This window comes from Apodemus sylvaticus, chromosome 3 (assembly GCF_947179515.1).
Source record: "Apodemus sylvaticus chromosome 3, mApoSyl1.1, whole genome shotgun sequence".
Classification (NCBI taxonomy): Eukaryota; Metazoa; Chordata; class Mammalia; order Rodentia; family Muridae; genus Apodemus; species Apodemus sylvaticus.
In genome coordinates, this window is record NC_067474.1 from 119,978,893 (window position 1) to 120,003,640 (window position 24,748).

General features: G+C 45.9%; 1 protein-coding gene across 6 annotated transcripts in view; it reads left to right on the plus strand.

The window, feature by feature from the left end:
- The window catches only part of Dab1 (DAB adaptor protein 1), a 383,273-nt gene that overhangs the window by 335,822 nt on the left and 22,703 nt on the right, over window positions 1–24,748 (plus strand). For 5 of the 6 annotated variants that reach the window (XM_052176879.1, XM_052176883.1, XM_052176878.1 and 2 more), the window contains 4 exons: window positions 15,566–15,616; window positions 15,708–15,755; window positions 20,507–20,569; window positions 23,077–23,185. In XM_052176879.1, the coding sequence (XP_052032839.1) occupies window positions 15,566–15,616; window positions 15,708–15,755; window positions 20,507–20,569; window positions 23,077–23,185 (271 nt within the window). The remainder of the gene's footprint in view (window positions 1–15,565; window positions 15,617–15,707; window positions 15,756–20,506; window positions 20,570–23,076; window positions 23,186–24,748) is intronic. The other variant, XM_052176882.1, reaches the window with a different exon arrangement.

The following is a 24,748-nucleotide window of genomic DNA, read 5'->3' on the forward strand; positions in this document are numbered from 1 at the left end:
GGTGCACTCTGAGACACACAGCAGTGAATGATGGGCTTGTCCTGTGAAGTCAGTGCTTTGGATGTGAAGTAGTTTATCGAGTGCTAATCAAGTCAACTCCCCGAGCAAGCTTCCACCACGAAACAGCTATCTAGAAAACACATTTCTCCCTAGTTTCCTTCAAGAACGCTTGAGATCAAGGTGGTGGATCTTTGTATCCCGGAAAAAGGAGCCACACTGGAAGTGATAAACAGCCCAGTAATGGCATTTGACATTCAACCTGTAGTCCAGTGCCTTCCTTGGTTTTATAGTTCCAGACACTGACTATATGTACTAGGAATTTAAGGCCAATTTAGCTGTGAGAAAAGTAGCCAGAATTTACAGAACATCTGTTATATACTGGGGAAGCTTGGATTTCACTTACCGTTCTCCCTTATATGGGCCTAGGAGGTGTGTGTATTTGCCACATAGAGAAAATGGGTCGTGTGGGCTCCATCACCGGCACTCAGAGAACTGGTAAATGACAGAGCCAAGAATGGAACCCTCGTAAGTGTGACTCAGGCAGCCACACAATTTTCATTGAAACATACTATGTCTGTCAGTTTTATTGTTCTTCTTTATGAGACCATGGAGGCAGAGAGACGTATCCCATTGTTCAGAGAGGGGGGTGTGGAAAGCTAGATGCAGGGTTCAGAGGGCCTAGGTTTCTAACAGGCTGCTAAAATGCAGCGTTTGGAGTGAGGCGTGTGCATAGTATGGGCAGGTTAGGGTCTCAGGCTGCTGAGTGTATTATTTAGTCCAAGACGTAAGAACTACCTGAGTCCAAGGAAGACCTCGGACTCCAGATCTTGAAGCGTCAACTTTAGAAGTGTGTTGGGGGGCAGGGGGGGGAGGTTCTATGTGCTGTCACCCATAAGGTGTTGGTGATCAAACCAAGGCCTCCAACATATTAGGCTATCACTCTACCCACTGAACTCCTCCACTACTCCCCCTGATATGAATCAGTACCCCAGTACCCTGGCCCCACATCTATCTCCTTATGTCCTTTGTCTCTGGTGTGTTTACAAACATTAATCTTGCCTCCTGGTACCTAGCACTCCTGGCTGGCTTCAAACACCCCTTTCCTCATTTAGACAGAGCTTCAAAAGAGGAGATCATGTTACGTTTACTTCTGTGCCTTAGCTCTGCCAAGCAGACTGCTGTAGTTTCCTGATGTTAAAGAGACATCTGTAGATGCCAAGGAACAAATCCTACTGGAAGTAGCCCTGGCTTCTGAGGATCAGGAAAATTCTCACTTTGCCACCGTTGCATCTTCTACTTCACAACTGTACATTTCTATACGAGGCCCCTGTTCCCCGACAGCCGGCCATATGTCTGACTTTCCCTGCTCAACGTTTTAATTCAGCTCCTCGGCTACAAATGTAGGAAGAGTCAATCCATTAACGTGAAGAATTGCAAGAATCCTCCTGACAACTATTCACTGCCTTCCCCCCTGCAACTCCCATCTTTTATGGCAAATAAATTTTCATTCACAATTCGCCAGTTGGTTTTTCCTTTAGTTGGAAATCTGGATCAAGATGTTGCATAATTGGATTAAATCTAGTCTGAACATTTGTCAGTTTCACTTCCTCATTAAGCACCACATTGTACAGAAATTATAATTATTGCAAGGCAGTTAACAGAGATGTCACACAAGAGGAGGAGCCGGGGGAGAGCAGGGAAGCCGAGCCCATGCATTTACAGACGGGGAGGGCAAGGTGGCCCCTCCACATGTTCCTTCGGTGCACATAATTTTTGAACCCATGCATTTACAGAGGGGAAGCGGAAGGTGGCCCATGCCGATGTTTCTTCCTTTTAGACTTGCTTACAGAAGTTGTCCTGAAGCAGAATCCTGAATCCCCATGGATTAAAACGAGGCTTCTGATTTAAACTCGCCCAAAATCCAAATTCCTCCCATACAGTTGTGATAGATGTGGGAGAAAATCTCTATTGTACCCCACTGGTAGAGCTTTCTTGCTTACCTACTCTCAGAGCCTAGGACTCTTAACGGACTATGAGGCCTCTTTAATAATCAGTCTCTTTCTTCTCTCTCTCTCTCTCTCCCCATCACTCCTTTCCTCCCTCCTTCCCTCTCTCCCTTCTTCTCTTGCATTTCAAGACAGAGTTTCTCTGTGTAGCCCTGGTAGTCCAGAAACTAGTTCTGTAGACCAGGCTGGCCTTGAACTCATTGAGAACCGCTTGTCTCTGCCTCCTAAGTGCTGGGATTAAAGGTATGTGCCATGACCACTGAGCTTAATGAGTTCCCTTATTCATTCATTCATTCATTCATTCACTCAGTGAGCAAATGTTTACTATGATGATTCTTCTACCTTTGAGACAATATTTTGTTTGCTCTCAGCATAAAGATGAAAAAGATAGGTCAATGAAGAATCTTGACAGTTAGAGAAGGCCAGGCATAGAAAATAATGATTAATACAAAGAACCAAGGCCACAAGAAGCAATGTACAAGAAGCCACAGGAGTGTGATTGAAGGCAAAAAAGCCCTGACTGAGGGAGGGAGTGGGATGAAAGGCTCACCAGGACATGCACTTGCGGCGGGGTCTCATAGCCCAGAGGAGTTTGTCATTGGAGACACGGGAACAGATTTAAGAAAGAGAGAGATGAATATTCCAGAGTACTGAAATGGGAGAAGAAACATCTAGCATATCTCAAGAAATTGATGGGTCACCTCAAATGGTCAGGCCACAGAGTGTTTCCATGGAGGCAAAGGTCCAGGGACACTGGAGGATGCTGGCCTTAGCAAGCAAAGGTCCAGGGACACTGGAGGATGCTGGCCTTAGCAAGCAAAGGTCCCAGGACACTGGAGGATGCTGGCCTTAGCAAGCAAAGGTCCAGGGACACTGGAGGATGCTGGCCTTAGCAAGCAAAGGTCCCAGGACACTGGAGGATGCTGGCCTTAGCAAGCAAAGGTCCAGGGACACTGGAGGATGCTGGCCTTAGCAAGCAAAGGTCCAGGGACACTGGAGGATGCTGGCCTTAGCAAGCAAAGGTCCTGAAGAAGCTGGGGAATTGGAATGTATCAAGAAGATTCTGGTGCTTTCTGGTCATCCTTACACCTGTGTTTCTCGGTGCCTGTCTGGTGGCCTGCAGCAGGTGGCTTAGCAGGTGGCAAGACCATTAAAGTGCTAATACAATTATCTAAGTGCAACTAGCTAGTGACTCAGGGAAATATGCCAGGTGGCTTAATAGAGAGAATTTATTGTGGGGAACTAGTTGCAAGTTACTAGAGAAGCAGAAAAGCCTGGCCTAACAAGGCAATTGGATTGCCCAAATTAGTAATAGTTAGAAAGGGTCAGAGCAAAGGAAGAAGTGGACTTAGCAAAGGCTGGACCAGAGGCTGCCCACAAAGAGAGGGAGGAGCTGTCTGTGGAGGGTAACAGCTCCCTGGAGACTCAGCCACAAACAGTCACTGTGTTAGACACCTGGGCAAGGAGCAGTCTCTACCCACTGCCTCCTACTGATCAAAGTAGGTGAAAACTCATTGTCAAGGGACTGAGCAGAGATGTCTATATCTACACACACACACACACACACACACACACACACACACACACACAGACATTCCCCTACAATATAGGGTAGAGAAGGGGCAAGACCAACTCTTAGGGCAGAGAGGTCAAGGCATAGGCAAATGACTGCCTCTGTGAATTCCATGTAGGAACAAGACTGGAGAAGAAAGAGCTAAGTTGTTCTGAGGGAGTAGTAAGTAGATCTGGAAAACCATCCAGAGTTTGTGCTACACTTGAGATAATGAGCTTTGGGAGCTGGAGTAATGGGGCGAAAAGAACCAGGTGTCCTCCCTTCCCTTTGAGATTTGTCACTTCAGATCACCCAGATCTGCATCTCTAAATCTACGCTAATTCATGCATCAGTCTTACCAACAGCTGTCTTCATGTTCTAGCCAAAGACAGCAAGCAATAAACCCAGGCACCTTTCTCGGTGACTTCCATTTGGATTGTATAAAGTTATTCATGAAGTGAGTGAAGTCTAGTTTTCACTCTCAAGGTGAGGAAAACCTGGGTTGAGTTAGTGGAGAGTGGGGCCAGTGAGGGTTTTAGGCAGCCCGCAGTTGGATCACGCCTGAAACCCATTTTTGACAGATAGCAATATTTTTGAAAGGAGTGAGTGTCGCTTGTGTAGCTGCCTGGTATCATGTTTTCAGGGTTGTGCACTGGAAAACCATGTCTAAATAAAGCAATGGCTACTCCATTCCTCTGCTCAAATGCCTGCCACTGGATCCCAGAAGAGTGTTCTCTGGACTCTTTGTAAAACCCAGAAGGCTTTATTGGTATGACACATGCTGAGCAGGATGCTATTGAAACAGACCAAACGGGAGAGATGGCTGAGGCTGCGTTGGACCTTCAAGACTTTCTCAGCAGGAGTATACTGTCTGAAGGATCTAAAGTATAGATTCTATAAGGGAAGAGATGGAGAGAACAGTCTGGAAGTCATTGTCCAGAGGGCCCTGCTCACTGATTCTGTAGATGGAAGTGGAAAGGCAGGAGCAGGGGTCCTTCAAAGTATTTCCTATCTTGAACTTGGATTTTTTTTTTTTTATGTTGGGAGGCTGTGGCAATAGAGAGACCAGGAAGTTGGGAGTAAATCAGGACCTGCTATTTCTTAGATGTACTACTCTCAGCAAATTCCTGGAGCTTCTAGTGACCAGTTGACACAACACGCAGAGTCACTTTCTTGTGTTATTGTGGAGATAGAATAAGAGAAGGTGTGCGACTACAGTAGCATTGTGTCATAAATTACATAGAACTGTCAGGAGATGGAGGAATGCAAGTTGAGTGTGAGCTTTGCCACCCAGCGAGCTGGGCTTCAATTTGTATCCCTCTGTTACCAGCTGTGCCATCTGTGACTTACTTCCCTTTGCCTCGGGGTATCCACCTATGAGGCATGGATAATGGTGGTAGCACCTGCCTCACAGAGATTTTTGAGTTTTAAATAAATATTCACATTAGACATTTATAACCGTGCCTGGTGCATAGTAAGTGCTCAGTAAACAGTGGTCATTAGTATTGTGAGCCATTACATAGACTCTAATAAGGGCTTGAAGACGTGAGCATGAGTGACTCCTGCCTCGGTTGCTAGGGTGCTTGCTGTCAGCTTAGAGGGGCTGTAGAGAGCCCTAGGCTATGGCATCGCTAGGCAGCATTAACTGACAACCCAGGATGATGTTGAACCTGCCGTAGTGTCCCACAGACGGCTCTTGGGGTTGTTGTGGCATCCACTTGAGCTGCCAGAGCAAAGCACCAGAGGCAGGGTGGTGGCCTAGGCAATAGAAGCAACTGTGTTTACAACCTGTGTGGGCTGCAGAGTCCCAGATCAAGACGAAAACTGTCCCTGCATTGTAGATTGCATCCTACCACGGCCTGAGCTTGCGGGCTAGGGAAGAGCAGGCAGGGAGAGAGGGAGAAGGAGAGAAAGTCATATTGAAAGCTAGGACTTTAGCCCATTAGTTGTGTGTGTGTGTGGGGGGGGGGGGGGGAGACGAGGCATAATCAGCCCTTCATGGCAAGCACATAGTTAGATTTGTTGTTGTTGCTATTGTTGTTGTCGTGGTGGTGGTGGTGGTGGTTGTGATAAAACTTCATGATCAAAAGTGACTTATGGAAGAGTTTATTTTGGTTTACGCTTGAGAGGTGTAAGAGTCTGTCATGGAGGAGAGGCATAGCAGCATGTAACAGGAGCGGGAGACATCACAGGTCCTCTGCAGCAGAAGGCAGAGAGAGCACACTGGAAGTAGGGTGGGGTTGTATAAGTTTAAAAGCCTACCATCAGTGCTACATGTCCCCCAGCAAAGATGTATCCCTAAACTTACCCAAAACAGGGCCTCCAACTAGGGACCAGTTTCTCAAAATCCCAGACAGGGTTCCTGGAAGCCAATTTCCCAGCCACCACAGCAGGGTTGACAAACAAGTATCAATAACAAATATTGAGCACCCCACTGGGCTAGACACCATGCATTGTTATCTCAAAATTGTCCCAAAGTACTATAGCAGTGGGTGTCCTCAAGACCCAGCGGGAGGCTAAGGAACAGAGGCATTAAATTCTCAGAGAACAGTCAGAAGAAGCAGAGCGAAGTTGTCTCTCATCCACCCCTTTGACCCTAAAGCTAGAGTGACCTAGTTTATCCTCCAAACTGGTCCACTTCCAAAATGAAAGGGAAGAAATGTTGCTATTAACAATTATATCAAGACAACCGGTATAAACAAGGTCTGCCTTGAACAAACCAGGGTCCGGGGCTGCCCTACCTCAAACTGGTTTATTTTCCTGCTGGACCACATGGCCTCTAAAAAGGAAAATGCTTGAGACCCAAAAGTGGGAGGCTCCTGGCCATCTTGCTCCTGCTGCTTTTTGTGGGTGGCGCTTCCTGTGCAGAAGGAATGATAGTAACTCTTCCATGCACAGGTGTCGTGTGCGCCTGCTCCTTCTGTGGTATTTATCAAGTGACTAGAAGATCTGTGCGTGGGGTATCTGTTAACTTCTGCTGCTGCCGCTGTGAATCCGTCATTATTCCTCTAATACAGATCATTAACATTCACAGAATCTTAACTACAGCATCTTAACGAGCAAAGCCGTAATATACAGCTTCCCCATAAATATCCATCGGCGCTGACGCGCCGTGCCTTCTCTCTCCATACAGTAATTCCGCCACTCTGGATAAATCATCCTGTTGTGCTTTTTTCTTTCCCCCTAACTGCCGTTATTAGTGGTTACAGAAGAGTAATGAACAAACTCTGGTCAAAGCAGAAAGAACAAGAGCTAAATGAAGGATCATGAGGCTGGAGAATATATATGTCGGGGGCAGGCCCGACTGAAGGAAGCACAGAGCTCATCTTCTGTAGCAGCTCTGAAAGGAGATAAGTGGCCAGCGTTTGCCGGAGTCCATGCCGGGGTCAGGGCTGTGCTCAGCACATCACAGTTCCCTCTTTCTGTGATTTCTGCATGGCGGGCCTGTGCTGTGTGACTTTTCAGACCAACACTTCCTGCTGTGCCTCTATAGATATGATAAAGCATGTGTGTTTCTAAGAGACCTCCAAAGCCCCCACCAGGGACTCTAATCCTCCATGAGTTTGTGCAGTTTAATTAACATGGCAACTATCACTTTGTCTATGGTATACATAAAATGACTGAGACCAAGATGCTAACGGTAGAGGGCAACAGTCTGTCTCTAGGTCTCCTATGATGGACACCCACGCTCACCTTTAAGACACCTACCTTATCCAATTCTGCTTATACTTCTGTGAGCTTGCCATCATTTTCTCTCCTGGGAGTTAGCATTGTCGTCATCCTTGGCTCTCGGATTAGTCCTCTTTCCTACCTGTGCACTGTGGCCCATGGCTCGGGGTTTCTCCCTACTCTTCCAGTGCTATCCAGTCTCTCTGGCTTGTCCCTTTGGCTGCTTCCATGTTGTTCTCTGAACCTTAACCAGGGGTCCGATCCCTCTTCCCTGAGCATCTCTGTAGAACTGACATATCAGTTGCATGTCTTGCATATCAGCTGGCCACGCCTTCTAAATAGGACCAGGCTGTCCTGTACTAGGGCAGGCTCCTAAGCGGACCTCAAGCTTCTTCCTTCCAGACTCTTGACAGATACCTTGGTCTTGTGACATAGGTCATTATATACATTGTGCTATCCACACTCTAGCCTGAGTCTTATGACTGCATATTCCAAAGCTATCCCACTTTGGTAAAACTATGTACTCTGCTGTTTTCCAGCTGTGCAACCCATGGCAAGTTATTAGGCTTTTTATGCTTTCATTTCTGCCTCTGAGAATGAGGGTAGTAATGGTGCCTGCATCAGTTGTGATGAATAAATTAGTTACTACATGAAAGCACTTAGAATAGTGTCTGATGCACTGAGAGGAATTCTATGTATCGACTGGAATTACCGTTGTCCTGCACACACTTCTGCCAGGCCAAGAAGACATGAGGCCTTAATGTCCCTGCTCAGTCCATTGGCTCCTCTCTAATCTACAGTGAATAGTTTGTGTGATTTGTTTGTGTGGAATGTGTATGTGTGTGTGTGTGTGTGTGTGTGTGTGTGTGTGTGTGTGTGTGTACTTGTCAAAACCAGAAATAACAGTGCCAACCAGCTGTGGCCCTCCCTAACATACGTAGACTGCTTTCCTTAAAGAGTCTCACAGAACACATGTTGCAACATGCAGGCAAACATGTCCTTAAGATCAGTTATACCATCTTTTATCTGCTAGCTACACAGTCCTCCAAGGAAACCAGAGAAAAAGCAGGAAACGAAATAAACACAAGAGTCCAGGCTTCAGAATGACAAAACCACTGTCCTTGTGTGAGTGGCTAGTATCCTTTTTGGTATAAGAGCGTAGTGTCTGCAGCATTGGAAGTCACATCCTGAAACCATTCTTGAGGCGTTTATCTGTCCGCCTTTCAAGCATTTATCCTTCATGTATTACACAGAGATTGTTAAATGTCTCGTGTGTGTCAGGCACTGTAGTAAAGACAAGAGACTTACAAGTAAGCCCATGTTCCTTCTTAGAGCCAGGTCTCCTTCCTTGGTAAGACTACCAACAGACAGGTAAACAGACAAACCTCAGGGAATGTCCCAGTAAACCAAATAACAGTGGTACAGAGAAGGTCTCCCCCCAAAGGTAAAGGATGTGAATTAGGACAAGAAAACAACCAGAGACAGATTATTCCCAGATAATGATGGGTAAGAAAGAGTCCAGGGACTAGAAATGACTGTTGGATAGAGGGGGAGGGGAGGGAAGGCAGGATTGTAGTCTGTAACATGGCAGGCCGACCAGAATAGGGTCTAGACAGAGAATCAGCACTTCCTTGTGAATGGAAATGGAGGGTAATGCCATAGCAGGCATGTGTGATGCCCCCAAGGGGTCTGTGTTGAAGGCATGTTTTCCAGAGTGGTGCTCTTGGGAGGTGGTGGTGCCTACCAGGGGTTCTTGGGAGCACTGGAAGTTCCCTCAAAGGGAACTGTAGAACTGTTCACTCCTCTCCACTCTTACATTCTGCCTCCTGGCCATAAGGGAGGTGGTTTATCTCTGTCACACAATTCATCTACAGTAGGCCACTGGCCAAAAGCAAAGGGACCAATAAATCATAGACAGGAACCTCTAAGCTTGTGAGTCAAAATGAACCTTGTATTTATCTGGATAGCTTTCTTGAGACAATGTCTCAGTTTTCCCTAACCTCACTTGCTCTAGCTCAGAGGGGCAGTTCAAGGGCCTATTGGTGACTGGCTAGTGGTAGACACCCAGGGCATTTTGGAGGTCACCAGATTCATACTGTGAAAAAGCAAATCCAAGAGAGAAGACCAAATAGTGAAATGAATTCCCCTGTCTGTAAGCTGCCGTCCTGTGGAGAAGGAGGGGAAACCATGTTGCAAGGAGCTGCTGTCGGAGCAGCAGGCAAAGGCTGCTGGCTATTTTTTCCTTTTCTGTGACATCTCTCTGTTTGTGATTGCCTCTGATTTGCTCAGATTCTGCCTCTGCCACTCAGCTTGGTTTCGACTTCATCCAATATTTCTTGTTACCATTTGGGGACCATCTGGACCTTAGCAGTGGCCTCCCCAAGAAGACACAGCATCAAGGAAAGTGACGGACTCTGCTGTGTATCCTGCCCTCTTCCTGAAAAGTGGGCCGAGAGCCTGTCAGCCTGCTGACAGGAGCCAATTTCACATTCCTCTGACTCTAATTCTCTCCCTTTGCAGGGTCCTGAAGTCATGCCAAATCTTGTTAGGAGGTTTTGAAAACTCCTTGAGTTTTGGCTAATGTGGGCATAGAATAATAGTTTTTTTTTTTTTTTAAAGGAGAAGAGAAAGAGGAAGAAAGAGTTAGGAAGAATTATATTCACACTTTTGGGACTCATTCGCCTTTGGTTTCTAGTCCTCTGGGCTCTCTGGACCTGCACAAGTCTACTTGTTCTGTCTAAAGTCCTTAAAAGAAAGAGGCATCTCTCAGCCTGCTCCTCCAGCCATAGGAGGGTCAGAAACTCTATAAGTCCTCCTGTTAATGTGGGATCTTCTGCAGCTCCTAGATAATGTTACTGATTAGATGTAGGTCCCAGAAGTCTACACAGTCCTTCCCAGAACTCCTCGACAACTGCACAGCCTCAGGTTTCTCAGCATTTCTGTCTAGGCCCATCACCGCTGTCTCTTGCCATCACCACTGAAATAGCTGCATTGTCCCCAGTGTCTTTTATGATCACAACATCACTACCATCCAGTCCCTAATATGCCATGGCTCGAAGTCTTGACTGCATCCAGCTTCACCCACTTGTGGAGACCGAGCTACAGGCTGTGTGATTAATGGTGCAGGCAGTGGGAGGAAAGTAGTGCTATGTGCTCAAACATGCCATGCCTTTTCACTGGGCACACATGCACGCATGAACTGGGTTGTGCATTGTCTCATTCATAATCATGGCTCTGTGTGGATTTCCTTGTTTCTCTTGTTTTGCTGTGTGATAGAAGGGTGAGGCCGTGTCCATAGACACTTAGTGGATCATAGATGCTTAGTGGATATGACATTGAGGAGCACATGTCACATAGCAGACATCACTGCCACTAAGCCATCATTTCTCTGGCACCACAGTCCACAGCCCCTTCCCTTTGTCACTGAAAATCTGCTGTTTGTACCTAACCACAGAACCATTTTAATGGTTCCATAAACCTTAGACCCATGTATATTTCTAGACTGGGTATGTTTGAGAAAATTTAGGCATGAAAACCTAGAGTCTTTCTTTGTCACACCCAAAGGAAACTCCATTTTGCCAAATTCTGGCAGTTAAACAAAAGCTAAAATTCCCCACGAACTTGTGAAGCAGGATCCCCTCTACCAAAGGGGTCTTTTCCCTAATCACCGGCAGAAAGAACAAGTATTTGGCTTAGTGTCCTCATGAGCTCTGTCTCCTTCATCCTTTTTCGTAGCACAGTCAAGCCAGGCATGGTGGCACACACCTGTCAGCCCAGCACTCAGGACTTGGAAGGCTGGGGCAGGAGGTTTATTATAAGACACTCGTTCTACACCATTCCAGACCAGAATAAAACAAGACCCTATATCAAAAGTCTCCAAAGAACAACAGCAGGAACAAAATACAGCTTCAAGGAAGTAAGGTGTCAATGTTTTATTGTCTGAGGGACTGAACTCATAGCCTACCATATGATCTTTGAGGGAGGACGCCATCTTCATTACTGCATTTGAAGCTTCCAGACATTCCTCAGGACCATCCTGAAACAATAGCTGTAGGAAGAAAAGCTTTTGACTGCAAAAGGATGCCCGGGGTACTTAGACAACAGTTTTCAATCATTCCAAAGCCAAGTCCTCATACCAGCTCCAGACCCTCCATTAAACCATAGCCTTGTGTCTGGCAGAAGTCAAGCTTACATCTTGTAAGGCCTGGCACACTTGGGCAATAAGTGGAGTTCTATTTCATTTGACTGTTGATGAGGCTTCATGAATTTCCACTTGAAACATGAATCTTAACTTGCTTCATGAATATCCATTTGAAACTTCCCATTAAAAGACTCACAAGTATCTGGCTCTGGCTTAGCCCAGACAATGAGAAAACGTTGATCCAGAAGGTGGTTGCCATCATTGCAGACTGAACTTGGTGGTTTCATGGTACTTTCTAGACATAGCAAGGAACTATAGTCTCCCCAAGAAAATTTCTCATCAGTGCAAGTGTGGGAGTCTTCAATAGAACAAAAGAAACCATACAAGGAGGGAGCTGTCTAGTATTCAGAAAGGGGCCAGCACTGTAAGCATGGCTGATGGTTTACCTTTCCATGCAGTTTCTGTCTAGTTGTACTGGCTCCTTCGGTGCTAACCTGTGGCTATTTAAGGTCAAACCAATCCAAAGTAAATTCAGTCCCATTAAGCCTCCCTGCGGTACCCAGCATATGCCTCCTGCCAGCTTGGACTGGAGAGATGCACAGCGATCTGCCATCATAGAACGTTCTACCAGACAGTGCTGCTCTGGGGAGGAATCACACACCAACACAATAGTTCATCATCCTCCCCCAGCTGTCCCCACCCAAGTTCATTTCCCAAGCAAAGCCTTTCTTGAACTGTCTAAGGAGTAGAAAGTGGCCCATCTCCTCTTTGCTAAAAGTGGTACAGGGCATAAGCTGCTAGATATCCCTGAGAAAATTAGTCTTAATTAGCATGTGCCTTGCTTTTTAAATCATGCACTTGGGGAAGAAGCATGCATTTGGGTGCTGGCAATCACTAGATAACCTTAATACTACCCACCTGTGCACAGTTACAAATCACTTAAGTTAATCTATCCCTCCTGGGCCATCTAAATGGATAATCAAATTGATTCTTTTGCAGCTTTGGCCTAGGTCCTAGCTTAGATCTAAAAGCCTTGTCCCATCCCATATGCACATTCCTGTCCACCCCAGATGACAAGGACTACACCTCATGGCCTCGCTGAGAGCCTGGACCATATATTCGTCATCATTGTATCTCCAGCACCTGTCTAGGTCCTAGCAGGTGGGAAATACACCAGCAATGTTTGCTGAAGGCCCTAATTAATCCATTACCTAATCAATCAGGATGCCTTTGGTTCTCCCAGTAGGATGCTCACTGATTATTCCTGAAGAGAATCCATTCCCCAGCACAGTAATTTGAAAAGCCAACTGCACATCAGAGTCACTGAGGACCTGTGGATACCGGGCAAAGCCACCACCTGCCACTCTGCCTCCAGCAGAATCCCATAACAGAGGCTGGGACTCAGGCCTCAGAGTTTTGTGAGTGCCTCCCCATGGGATGGTGTTATGCAGCCCAAGATTACGTTGTAAACCATGGCAAGTTTCCGACTTCTCAGCCGTAAATATGATTTCCTCCTGTTCGGTGTTTGTACCCCACAGCCTATTTCATCCACTGTCATCTTTACTGCACGAGGGTCATCACTCTAGTCTTTCTTCTCCCCCACAATGCCCAGGGTAGAGCCATCATTCCCCTGCTATGAGGAAGGAAACTCCTCATGAGAACTCTATTTCAGTGTCTTCTTCAAGAGGCAGGATAGACCTATATGAAGCAATGAGGAAAAATGGAGTCCCTGAAATCTCTTCTCAGAATGTTGAGGTCCTAGTATGGTTGTCCCCCCCCCCCTTTTTTTTTTTACAAAAAGCAAAATACAAAGCAAATAAAGAGGGGGAGTGCCTGAAGAAAGGTCAAAAATTGAAGATAATTGTTAAGACAAGCCAAAAGTCCTGTGTTAGGTGTGGGTAAAACAAGTGCTGGGTGAACCAAGGGATGGATTCCAGACCCTAGACATGAGTCTCAGCTGGGAAATGGAGCTTTAGATAGAAATACCACTCCACTAGCCAGATGGGGTGCACTGTCTGTCACCTAAGCTCACAGCAGACAGGAGGAAGGAGCCTGAAGCACTGACCAAGCCAAAGTCCAAAGTCAGCAGCAGACCAAAGGTATCAGAGCTATCACCAGGAAGAAGTTGGTCTGGTGACACTGCCTTGGAACAAGCAGGGGAGGAAATCGAGTCAAGAACAGATGAAAGGCGCCTTATTCTAATTTACAACATCATGTAGCAACAGTTTTCTCAGATTAAAAAACACAAATGAATATGTTGTTAAAATGAGCCAAGAGATAGAAGGTACTAAATAATGGCTGTGAGTTATTGAGCAACTACATTGTGCCTACCACCAAACAAAGCTATGCACACTTCTCAGAAAGACTCAGAGAAGAACACCACACTACTACCTAGAAATGAAGAAAAGTGGGGCTCTTTGATTTTCAGAGCCATGTGACCAAAAGGGGTCATGACCAGTGTCACTCCTAGGACACATATTTGTCCAGATTCCTAGACTGAACTTCCTCTGGATGTACAGAAGTCACTCATCACACCTCACCTCTGCAACTCCCCAGAGGCCATGACTTCTGTCACCGGGAAGGTGACAGGCACACACCGATGCTAGAGGTCCTCCCACATTTTCATTATGTGGGACATGGTGAGGCTTTTATGAGACTCCACCACAGGCTGTTTTTCAAATTTATTTAATTCATCCATCATGTTCTGAAGCCATTTGCTTTTTTATATTGGACAGATGTAATGAGATTTTGGACACTAAAAAATGTTTTTATTAAAAGTTATGACCCAGAGCTAGTTGGTAGGGGCCCAGCCATAAATCCCCAGGAGTATGTGAATTTATAAGGGATGTAGCGACATCACCTTAACCTTCTGGGCCACACCATAGATTACATGGTTGCCTAGACTATTGCTGTCTTCCCACAGTCCCACACACCTGTAGCTAAATAACAGTAGTAAGAATTATCAGTGCTAATAGTAGTGGATGTAGTATTTCTGTAGTTATTGCACATGATGGCTTTTCATCTTGTCATCGCCACAGGTGAGTTATGGTGTGCTAGATGCTGGTGGACACAGGTGACAGAATCTACTGACATTTGTTCTAAATGACAGTGGTCCTGGGCACATTGATTCTCCACATCCTGTGGCTGGGAATGAAGGAAGTAGCAATCACAATTTCTGTGAACAGAGTGAAGGTGATTTTTGGCAAACGAACAGCATTTTACCACTGGACCAAGCCCTACTCAAAATAAGGAAGCCTTGTCATCTCTCTGCTCATGCGCAATGACTCGATTTGAATGCCAGTAGGCACAGATGCTATTAGCATTGAGCTACATGGAAATTATCCAAAGAGTAATTAGCTTGTATGTATAGATCAAAACAAGGTTATTAAAATATGCATGTGTGGTAGATAGTATACATTTCAGTTTAATACATGATATATACAATAGAATTAAAAGTTAAGAGAACAGCTAGTTTTGGCCAGCTGCCAGCCACTTGTTAAGACTTGGATTCATTCATTTCTGTTGGAGTATGCTATGTATTTGGCCCTGGGGAGCTGCTGGGCATTTTGGGAATAAGTTACACACGTGAAAGAGGTTGGTATAGAGCAGCTAGGTGCAGCTGAGGCACTGAGGACTCTAAGGAGAAGTTACATAGCGGCGGTGGCAGTTACCTGGACTTAGGAAAGTAGGGAACACTAGCTTCCTGGGGTAAGAAGAGGTGGCTGAGCAAAGGGAAGAGGTCGCACAAGAGATGTGTACAGCTGGTTAGAGAGTGTGTGTCTGTATAAACATGAAAATTTATTTTGTATATCATAAATTATCAAAAGCATCAGCAATACAAACAGTTGAGTTGGGCAAAAATTACAGTATGGCACGTCTTCATTTTCGGAGAAGACTGTTCAATATAGACACGGTGGCTCCTACCTCTGTGCCTAGCTGAGTGGGGAGCATAATCGCAAGAAGGTGGACTTTAGACTTACAGACATGCTGCTGCTGTATCTCCCAATCAGGCCCATGCTTTATCATCTGGTTATGCTGGAAACATAGCCCAGGCTTTTAACCATATATCAGAGTCGCCTCCCGCCTACCGAGACCATGGGAGTGTAAACCATGGCTGCCGTCATCATTAAACCCATAAATCCATGTCATCTGTGTGTCATTCACTCCATCCTCATTCATCATCCCTTGCACTTGCAGAATAGCCAGCCGCTGGAGGATTTCGACGCGCGCTTTGCCGCAGCCACGCCGGTAAGGATGTGAGGGCCTTGTCTGTTTATCTGTTTCATGTTGTCGGACCATCACTCATTCTGTGCTCATCCATCATGCCTTGTGGTTGCAGAACGGGAACCTGTCAGTGGACTTTGATGAGCTTCTTGAGGCGACCAAGGTGAGTCCACCAGGGTCCTGTTAAATTAGAGTTCATCTGCTTATCCTCATGTGTCCTGTGGTGTCCTCATCCACCAGCATAAATGGCGATTGTCCTACTCTCTGATGCTCCAGTAGGTGCACAGGAAAGCTAAAGGTGCGATGAGGTTCAGTAGGAAGAGTGTATGGACAGGGTATGTGCGTGCGCGTATGTGCGCGCGCGCGCGCGCGCGCGCGCGCGCGCGCGTGTGTGTGTGTGTGTGTGGGGGGGGTGTGGGTGTGGGTGTGGGTGTGGGTGTGTGTGTGTATGTATGACATGGGGTATTGAAAAGGAAAAGCACTCCTTAATTTCATTCATCCAGTATTTTAGAGGTCTCCTAACACATCCCATATATACTGTTGCAAAAAAAAATACAGCACAATCTTTGTGTCCTGAGAGAAAGATGAGAGGGCAGTGGGGAAAGGCATAACTGACTGGAAAGAGCCAATGCAGAAGCCTTTCAGATCCTCTGGACTCTCTCCCCCTTAGCACTGCATGGACTAACTGTGTAGTTCTGGCTTCCATAAAGCACCCAGCTCCTGAGCACGGGGTCAAGAGCATGATGCCCTCATGTCTGTGTCGCTACTCTTGGCACAGTAGCCAATGCAAAGTAGGAATTCCTACACAGATCCTGAAGGGTTCTTGGATCTCCTGTTGCCAAAACCTAGGGAGTGAGAGAATGGGTTGTGGAGGTAAGCCCTTGGCATCTCATCTCTCAACTGTGTCACCTCGCCACAGTCATGTTGACAGAAGGGATAGGGCACTAATCTTGAAGCATCTGTACAGTGTTCCATTTGCTTGGGAAACTATCACTTATTTAAATCAAAGTGGATAGACCAAGGCCAGGCCTGATGGGAGATATCAAGGGGCTGGACCCAAACCTCTCATTGCCTTCATTTCTCCAACACTGGCCTTAGCAGGTCAGCATCAGTCTACCAACTGCTGCAAAGCGCCCATTATCTTCTAAAAGAAACACCTAGAGTGTTGGTAGGCAATCCTCTATCCTGAGCAGACATCTGGAGCTAAAGCTGCTAATGGCCTCCCACCGGTATGTACCTAGCAGGTCTCTCAGGAACCACAGCTTCTAGTTGGAAGATGTTTTAGAGCTCACTACCACTGGGCACCTCACTTCCAGAAGATCCTGCTATACCACTCCTGGGCATATACCCAGAGGATTCCCCACCATGTAATAAGGATACATGCTCTACTATGTTCATAGCAGCCCTATTTATAATTGCCAGATGCTGGAAAGAACCCAGGTATCCCTCAACAGAAGAGTGGATGCAAAAAATGTGGTATATCTACACAATGGAGTACTATTCAGCCATTAGAAACAATGAATTCATGAAATTCTTAGGCAAATGGATGGAGCTAGAGAACATCATACTAAGTGAGGTAACCCAGACTCAAATGGTGAATCATGGTATGCACTCACTAATAAGTGGATATTAACCTAGAAAACTGGAATACCCAAAACATAATCCACACATCAAATGAGGTACAAGAAGAAAGGAGGAGTGGCCCCTGGTTCTGGAAAGACTCAGTGAAACAGTATTCGGCAAAACCAGAATGGGGAAGTGGGAAGGGGTGGGTGGGAGGACAGGGGAAGAGAAGGGGGCTTACAGGACTTTCGGGGAGTGGGGGGCTAGAAAAGGGGAAATCATTTGAAATGTAAATAAATTATATTGAATAAAAAAATTAAAAAAAAAGTAGAGAAAGCCAAAAAAAAACAAAAAGAAAGAAAAAAAAAAAAAAAAGAAAAGAACTGGTGAATCATCAGACTCTGAAAGGGTGTGGTTACTCTGCAAGTCAATGCATCCAATCCCTTGTCCCCATCACTTACCTCAGCCTCAGTTAAGGCGTCCCTAAAGTGCCGACTGTGACCATGGAGCTGACTTTCCTGAGCTCAGGCAGTGTCAAACATGATGATTATGTATGGGAATGCTTATTGTAAGCTGTGAAGTGTTTTACAAATGTGAACTCTTAGCTTTATTCTCTTGAGGCCTTTAACATGATGGATGAGACAGTATTTTCAGATATTTTCAGATGGAACATGGTTTATTAGGTTACAAATACTCAGCTGGGGTTCACGTGGGGGGGGGCAGTGAAAATAGATACTATTCCTGATTCTCAATCATAAGTAGTTATTCAGATTATTTTTAATTTTATGGCCCAAGAACCCCCTTTTTCTATAAAATTTAATTAACTCAGGGTTCTATTTAAACAGCAAATCCAATGAAACGAAATAACAGCCTATGTTTTATGCCTCCCCATGTTTTTCTCGTTTAATCCTTGAGTGAAAATCATTTGGCAAGAAGAAGGGCTATATCTCAAGAAAGGAGGTTATTTTAAAAGTTGTGCTTAAGGAGAAAATTAGCCAATAAATTATCTTTACGATGTTAGTAAAAGTACGCCAGGAGTTCAACACATTTGAGATGTAAATTGTGTGACTTAATTATTAACTTCATTTTAATATTTTCCCAACGCTGAAAATAGTCCTGAGCCATTGTATAAGCATGGAGATCCAGACTCCAGGAAGCCCAGAAGCTTCCATTGAATTCATTAGGCAGAGTCAAGTCTTTTATGCAGCAGGAGAGGGACCAAAGGGTAGGCTCCACCCTGCTAGGTGAGCTGTTACTGGCATGCCAAAGGAGGCTTGCAGAGGAAGAACAGGAGAGTCCGGATTTAGGAACACGTGCTACACGCCAGCTGCCATGTACACCTCAGCTGCTGGACCGTCGCCGTGTGAGAGGGAAGGTGTTAGGGGAGTCAGTGGAGAAGATTGAAATGTATGCAGATGCCTCTAACAGCCTCAGCCAGTCCCCTCGCCATGCCCTCTCCCAGGAGAGGTCCGTGGTAGCACCTACCAGCTTCTGCCCGCCTCCAGTGTTCTTCTTGGCTCTTACACTTCCATATTGTCTTTGTCACCAGGCTAACTGTGCCTCTCCTGCTGGATTTTAGAGGCAGGCAAGTTTCCTTTGGAAAACTCTTGACCAAATTCGCTGCCCCTCCCTGACTGGGCTCCAGTTCCCCAACAGAGAGTTTGGTCACCCTTTCTGTCCTCTTACCTTGAAGGGGATCCCAGCACCTTAGGCTTCTTCAAGACTTGCATGGAGAATGTTGTATACTTCAAAAGAAACAAAACACTTGGTGTGTGCCAGGCACTATTGTTCAATCTGAGAGCCCAAGGGGAAGGATTAGAAGTGGCACTCACACAGCTGAGCTTCATTCTTGTCCAGGAAAAGAGTCTTCTGTGCCATTCAGACAAGCTTAGCCAAGTAGGAGAACAAACAAACTCTGCTAGGATGAGCATCCCTTGTTGGAAATGCTAGGGACCAAATGTGGTTTGGATTTTGAAGCTGGGACATATTCAGAATGGCATATCTTGAAGATGGAACCAAGGTCTAAACACCAAATTCATTTCTGTTTCATATATACTGATACTCATAATGTCATACTATGTGTGTGTGTGTGTGTGTGTGTGTGTGTGTGTGTGTTTAGTATGCTAGCATTTTTTTTTACCATGACCCTTATAGAATATATACCCTTCAGGTGTAGAATATTCCATTTGTGGTACCAGATCAACACTCAGAATGCTTAGGATTTGGAATATTTGAGGCTTAGAGATTTTAGGCTAGGGATGATAAATCTCTAACAGATCAATTCTATCAGCCAGCTTGGGTAGTAATGCTTGGGAGGTGCTTCGGAGGTTGAAAGGGGTAGAGTCAATATGCATACCCAACAGTGCGACCTTCTCTTGAACTCAAAGCCAGCTCACTCTTCAGAAGGAGTAGTCATCTCTTTTTCGGTATGATTCCTAGAGCTGCAACTATGACCAGGTTGGAGCTGCGTGTCTGCGTGGGGACCAGAGTAGCAGCGCAGCATCCAGCCTCTTCCTGTGCCTTCTGTTAACTGGGTTTTGCCATTGCCTTCACTGGGAGCCCTCACTTAGGATAAGAAGATGAGTGGGCAGTAGATTTCGCTCAGTGGACAACTTCACACAAAGTGTGTGATTATACGCTGTGCATAATTAAGTCGGGACATTTGGTTCCTGGCCAAAGAATCCCTATGGGCCCTGAAGCTGAAGTGTATGCAGATTAATTTCTAAGTGTATCTTAAAAGGGTTCTTCTGCTCTTCTGGTCAGGCTTTTCACACCCCCTGTATGATGGATGGGGAGATGGATGGAGCTGTGTCTGTAGGCATGGAGTTCCTGGGAGTGATTGATAGTGTGTATACTGGGCTGGTTTTGATGCCCTTCCCGGTATTAAATGAAATGCTTTCTTTTCGGCCAACCACATTTTTTATCCCACAGACAGACTTTGGGAGAATACGTATTTGACTGCATGCTCTCTATATAGAAATTACAGATCCTGACCTGGATGGCTTAGATGTCACCTCTTCGTGAATCTATTTCTTTACAAAACAATAGACTAAGGGATCCTGTCTCTCAGGGCTAGTGCTGTTGGGAGCATTAACTGAGAAAAGACATCATAGTTATCCCTTGCCATTCTTACAAGTAGGTGGCTTTTGGGTGGGAGGTTCCACTCTTGAGAGAAACAGTTCCATAGGGTTTGCATTTCTGTCTATGGCCTTGGAACCATGAAGTGGAGTAGGGAGTGGCTGGCCTTACTGCGGTGGTAATGAGGGAAGGGGCGGTTATTCTCATGATGTAACATCTTAAGCCCAGTAACATCACCCTCATGCTTACGTGATTCCTTTTGTGTCTTTCCAGGCTGTGACCCAATTAGAACTTTTTGGAGACATGTCCACCCCTCCTGATATAACCTCTCCCCCTGTAAGTATGCACCACCCTCCGAATCCTGCTGCCTGCCCTTCTTGCACCACCCACACAGCTTTGGTGAGAGAGTCTGGCTGGTGCATTTCAACTCCGGCTCTTTGTAAGCTAAGCCGTGTTATTTGGGTGTTTCAACTAATGCTCTTGAACCTTGGGCTCCTCTACTATAAAGAAGGAATTAGGATCAATGTCGCTGATTTGACAAACAAATGACACCATGCTTAGAGCTACCACAGGACGTTACTTAAGACTTCCTGTTAAGGCTCTAAGAGGAGAGTCCGGAAAGATGCATAGTCTGAGCCTACCTAGGGCAGATGGCCGGAGTTGAGAATACGGACACAAAACTCAACAAGTTAGGAAGCATGAGCAGACATGTGTCAACTTGGGTCTGGTCCCCCACAGCACAAGTGGGCGGCTAAGGAAAAGAAGCCCCTTCTGTGCCACCTTCTTTCCTCCCTGTTTCCTTTTTCTCCTCCCACTTTACTGTGGTCACCCCTCCCCCCAACTGATCTATCTGCCTTTGTGCTTTGGAAAGCATGACCTGTGGCTCTAAGCCTGAACTCATGACGCTCTGGGTTCACAGCCACAGCTCAGTCAGGGCACCCAGGGCACTGCTTGTAAGAGGATTGAGATAGCATAGAGCCTTCCTTTGAAAGTACAAATTTAAAAAAAATAGAGAAGGAAAAGAGAAAGAAGAAAGAACAGAGAGAGAGAAAGAAAGAAAGAGAGAGAGAGAGAGAGAGAGAGAGAGAGAATTGAATTAAAAACAAAACAAAAGAGAACCTGAGTGTTAAAACTTTGATAAGCAGTCTTGTCACTGCAGTAGCTACTGCTATGCATGCATGCCCTCTTCAGCCCCTCCCCTGCCTGTTCCCCAGAGGTAGGGAGAGAGAGAGAGAGAGAGAGAGAGAGAGAGAATTGAATTAAAAACAAAACAAAAGAGAACCTGAGTGTTAAAACTTTGATAAGCAGTCTTGTCACTGCAGTAGCTACTGCTATGCATGCATGCCCTCTTCAGCCCCTCCCCTGCCTGTTCCCCAGAGGTAGGGAGAGAGAGAGAGAGAGAGAGAGAGAGAGAGAGAGAGAGAGAGAGCATCAGGCTGCACCAAAGGAAGCTGGTTTGTAAGGACCACTCCTCCCCGCACCACACAGTTGTGCAAACAGAGGCATAGTGCTACAGTTCATTGGTGGGATGCACCAATGAACAGAGAAAGGGCTGTGAACCCTCCATCGAGGACAGATGGCCTGAGACCTTGCAGCCCACAGCTGCCACTGGGGAATCCAGGCACAGATGCCCTGCTCCCAACGTCTGATGTCCATTGCAACCTCTTATTCCCAGAGAAGCCAGGTCTCTCTCGTGAGCCTTTCGCTCTTACAGCTCCCTCAGTACATAACAGCTGGGGTACAGAATAGGCAAGAGTGGGCCTGAGACGCTCTTCCTTTTTTACCCCCTGCATTGTACAGATGAGCAAACTGAGACCCAGGGAGGACATGTGACTTCTTCAAGGCCATGTGTGGGGGGAGGGGGGAGGGGCTGTTCTGTCGGTGTGCAAAACTGCTTAACACAGCAGCTCAGGGCTGTGTTTCTGGCCCTGAACCCAAGTGCAATCCAAATGGGTATTTAGTAATCCTCAGAACAATGCCATTCGTCCCGGAAGCTGACGGTCTAAAAATGGCCCTGTCTAATTGCCATGGTTTCAGAATTAATTGCTTGCCCCAGTCTGTTCCAAGGGAGGAGGCGGGGACTGACAAAGATATTATGGCACCATACAGACTTACACTGTGGGTAAAAGCCTACAGTTAACAGGAGTAGACGTTCTGATTTTGATAGCTTTCCCCATACCCAGCACTTCATGCAGCTGACCTTTCTGGAGCTGCAGCTGAGGTCAGGTTTGGGCTAGAAGGTTCCAGATATGCTGCCGTGGTTTGATCGTGTTCTTGAAGCTATTTCCTTCTCTTTTGCAAGGGGAAGGTTCAAGCAAGAGTCTGTAAGGCTCCAGGACACATAGGCCTGCATTCTATCAGCTCCTCAAGCTTTCTTTGTTTATTTAGCCAACTGTTTACTGACCAGCTAATAAATGACAAGCTCTGACAGAGAATACAGTAGTCTTCAAGTGGGTATGCATCAGATTGGATGGGGTGCTTGCAAGTAGTGAAAGTCATATATTCTGGAGTAAGCTGGTAGCCTGAAAAATCCCAGAGGTAGGGGTTCAAATGAGTACTCATACTGCCCTTCATGTGCTGAGTATCAACTATATGCCCATGCATGGTGCTTAAGAAAAACTGAATAAAACTAATGGTTGAGATGCGTGGTTTCATTTAGTCCTCAGAGCAGCCCGTTTATCGCCCCCTCGGGGTTGGGGGGTAATGTTTTCTGTCATCACCCCATCAGCACAGAAGTGACTTGGACTGTTTCTGGTTTTAGCAACACCCACCTCACTCCCCCATCTGTGTGGACTGTGGAGCAGGTCTCATGCATCCATTCTCCTCCCCTCTCTGTCTGACAGACTCCTGCAACCCCAGGTGATGCCTTTCTCCCGTCGTCATCCCAGACGCTTCCGGGGAGTGCAGATGTGTTTGGGTCTATGTCTTTTGGCACTGCTGCCGTACCCTCAGGTAAGCCCCGCTTCCACCCTTCTCATTCCTCTGGACCTCAGACAACTCACTGAACCAGTACCAAACACAGTTAGAACACCCGAGCAGCTCAGCTCCCTCCTGCGGCTCAGAGAGACACAAGGCAGCCCTGTCCCATGGGACAGGTGGAGGTCAAACACAAAGCTGTGGGTTGCTGGTGCCAGGAATTCCGGGACGGCTTCCTTCCACCTGGAAAATTCCAGACTCAAAGTTGTTTGAGAAACATGGTGTTGTGCACACAGCCATACAAATCAGTGCAGGTGTATTTCTCCCTGATCACTTCAGCCAGAGGCAGGAAAAAATGGTGCAAAGGAAAGAGGAGATGTGCCTCTTAAATCCTGATGGGTGGATGAGACTGCCTGCCTGGGCTCAAGGAAAGAGAGGTCCTCCACTCACATGGGGAACCCTGGAGGACAAGAGTAAACTGCTAATGGTTAACTGAGAAGAGTAAGTAAGGTTTAGAGATTTAGAAAGTATCTTTTCAAATGTATAGATTGTATTTACAGGAGGGTGAAAATACCTATGATCACAGTTCAGCAGGTAATTTAGAAATGGTAGCATCTCAAGGGTTACACTTTGTTTCTATAATATCTGCCACTCCAGGGAGCCAGGCCACTCCACTTGGAAATGGCCACTGATAGGTGAGGTTAGTTCTTTTAGTTATCTGGGAGCCTGGAACAGTATTGCATCTCCCTCTGCCTCCCTGTTCTGAGTTGGGGGCTCACCATTTCTTTCGTAGCTTTATTCTTATAAACAGCAAAAGAGAGCTTGAATATTTTAGAATACAAATCTGCTTGTGCTTTTTTATGTAAATAATTACTTTTAATTATATGGTGTTAGAAATGAATTCTTGCTACTAAATATAAACCTTGCTTTTATTGTATATAAATTAAAAATTCATACCCTGTTCTAGGATGAAGCTCCTCCTCTTGAGTTTAGGGATCATTACAAACTTTTAGAAGCAATATAATTGGTAGACTCATAGCTGAGAATCTATAGGCATCCTAGAAATGTATTCATTTCCAAGCTCCCCTATTGAATTGTTTTAGTGGTTTCTGAAATGGAATAGTGGTGATGAGTTGTTTTCTAAGTATAAAATAAGCATTAGAATGTTGGAAACAATAAAATAGGATGTGTTGTTTAAAATATGAATAAAGCTGTCTATTAGGAGCAGCGCTGAGTGGGAGCCTTGTCTTCACATACCCACGCCACCCCCATTGCTTTGTCTATAACAATCAATGGTAATGATAGACCCCATACCGACTAATCTCCAGATATGCTCACTCCACAAGTATTCACTGGGTGTCCACTGCAGGCTAGATCCTGTTCCAAGTGCTTGCGGTACGCCATTGACCTTAGCGGAGGGCTCCCTTCCAGCTGGGCTCATAAGCCAGAGCATACATGAGTTGTGTGATATGTTACAACAGTAGAGTAATAGGAGTGAAGTGGTGCACGGGGCAGAGACTGGACGCCAGAGTCCTGGCCGAAGAAGGCATGGTAAGAAGGGTCTCTTGACTAGAACAATATCAAGAGGGTGAAGGGTCA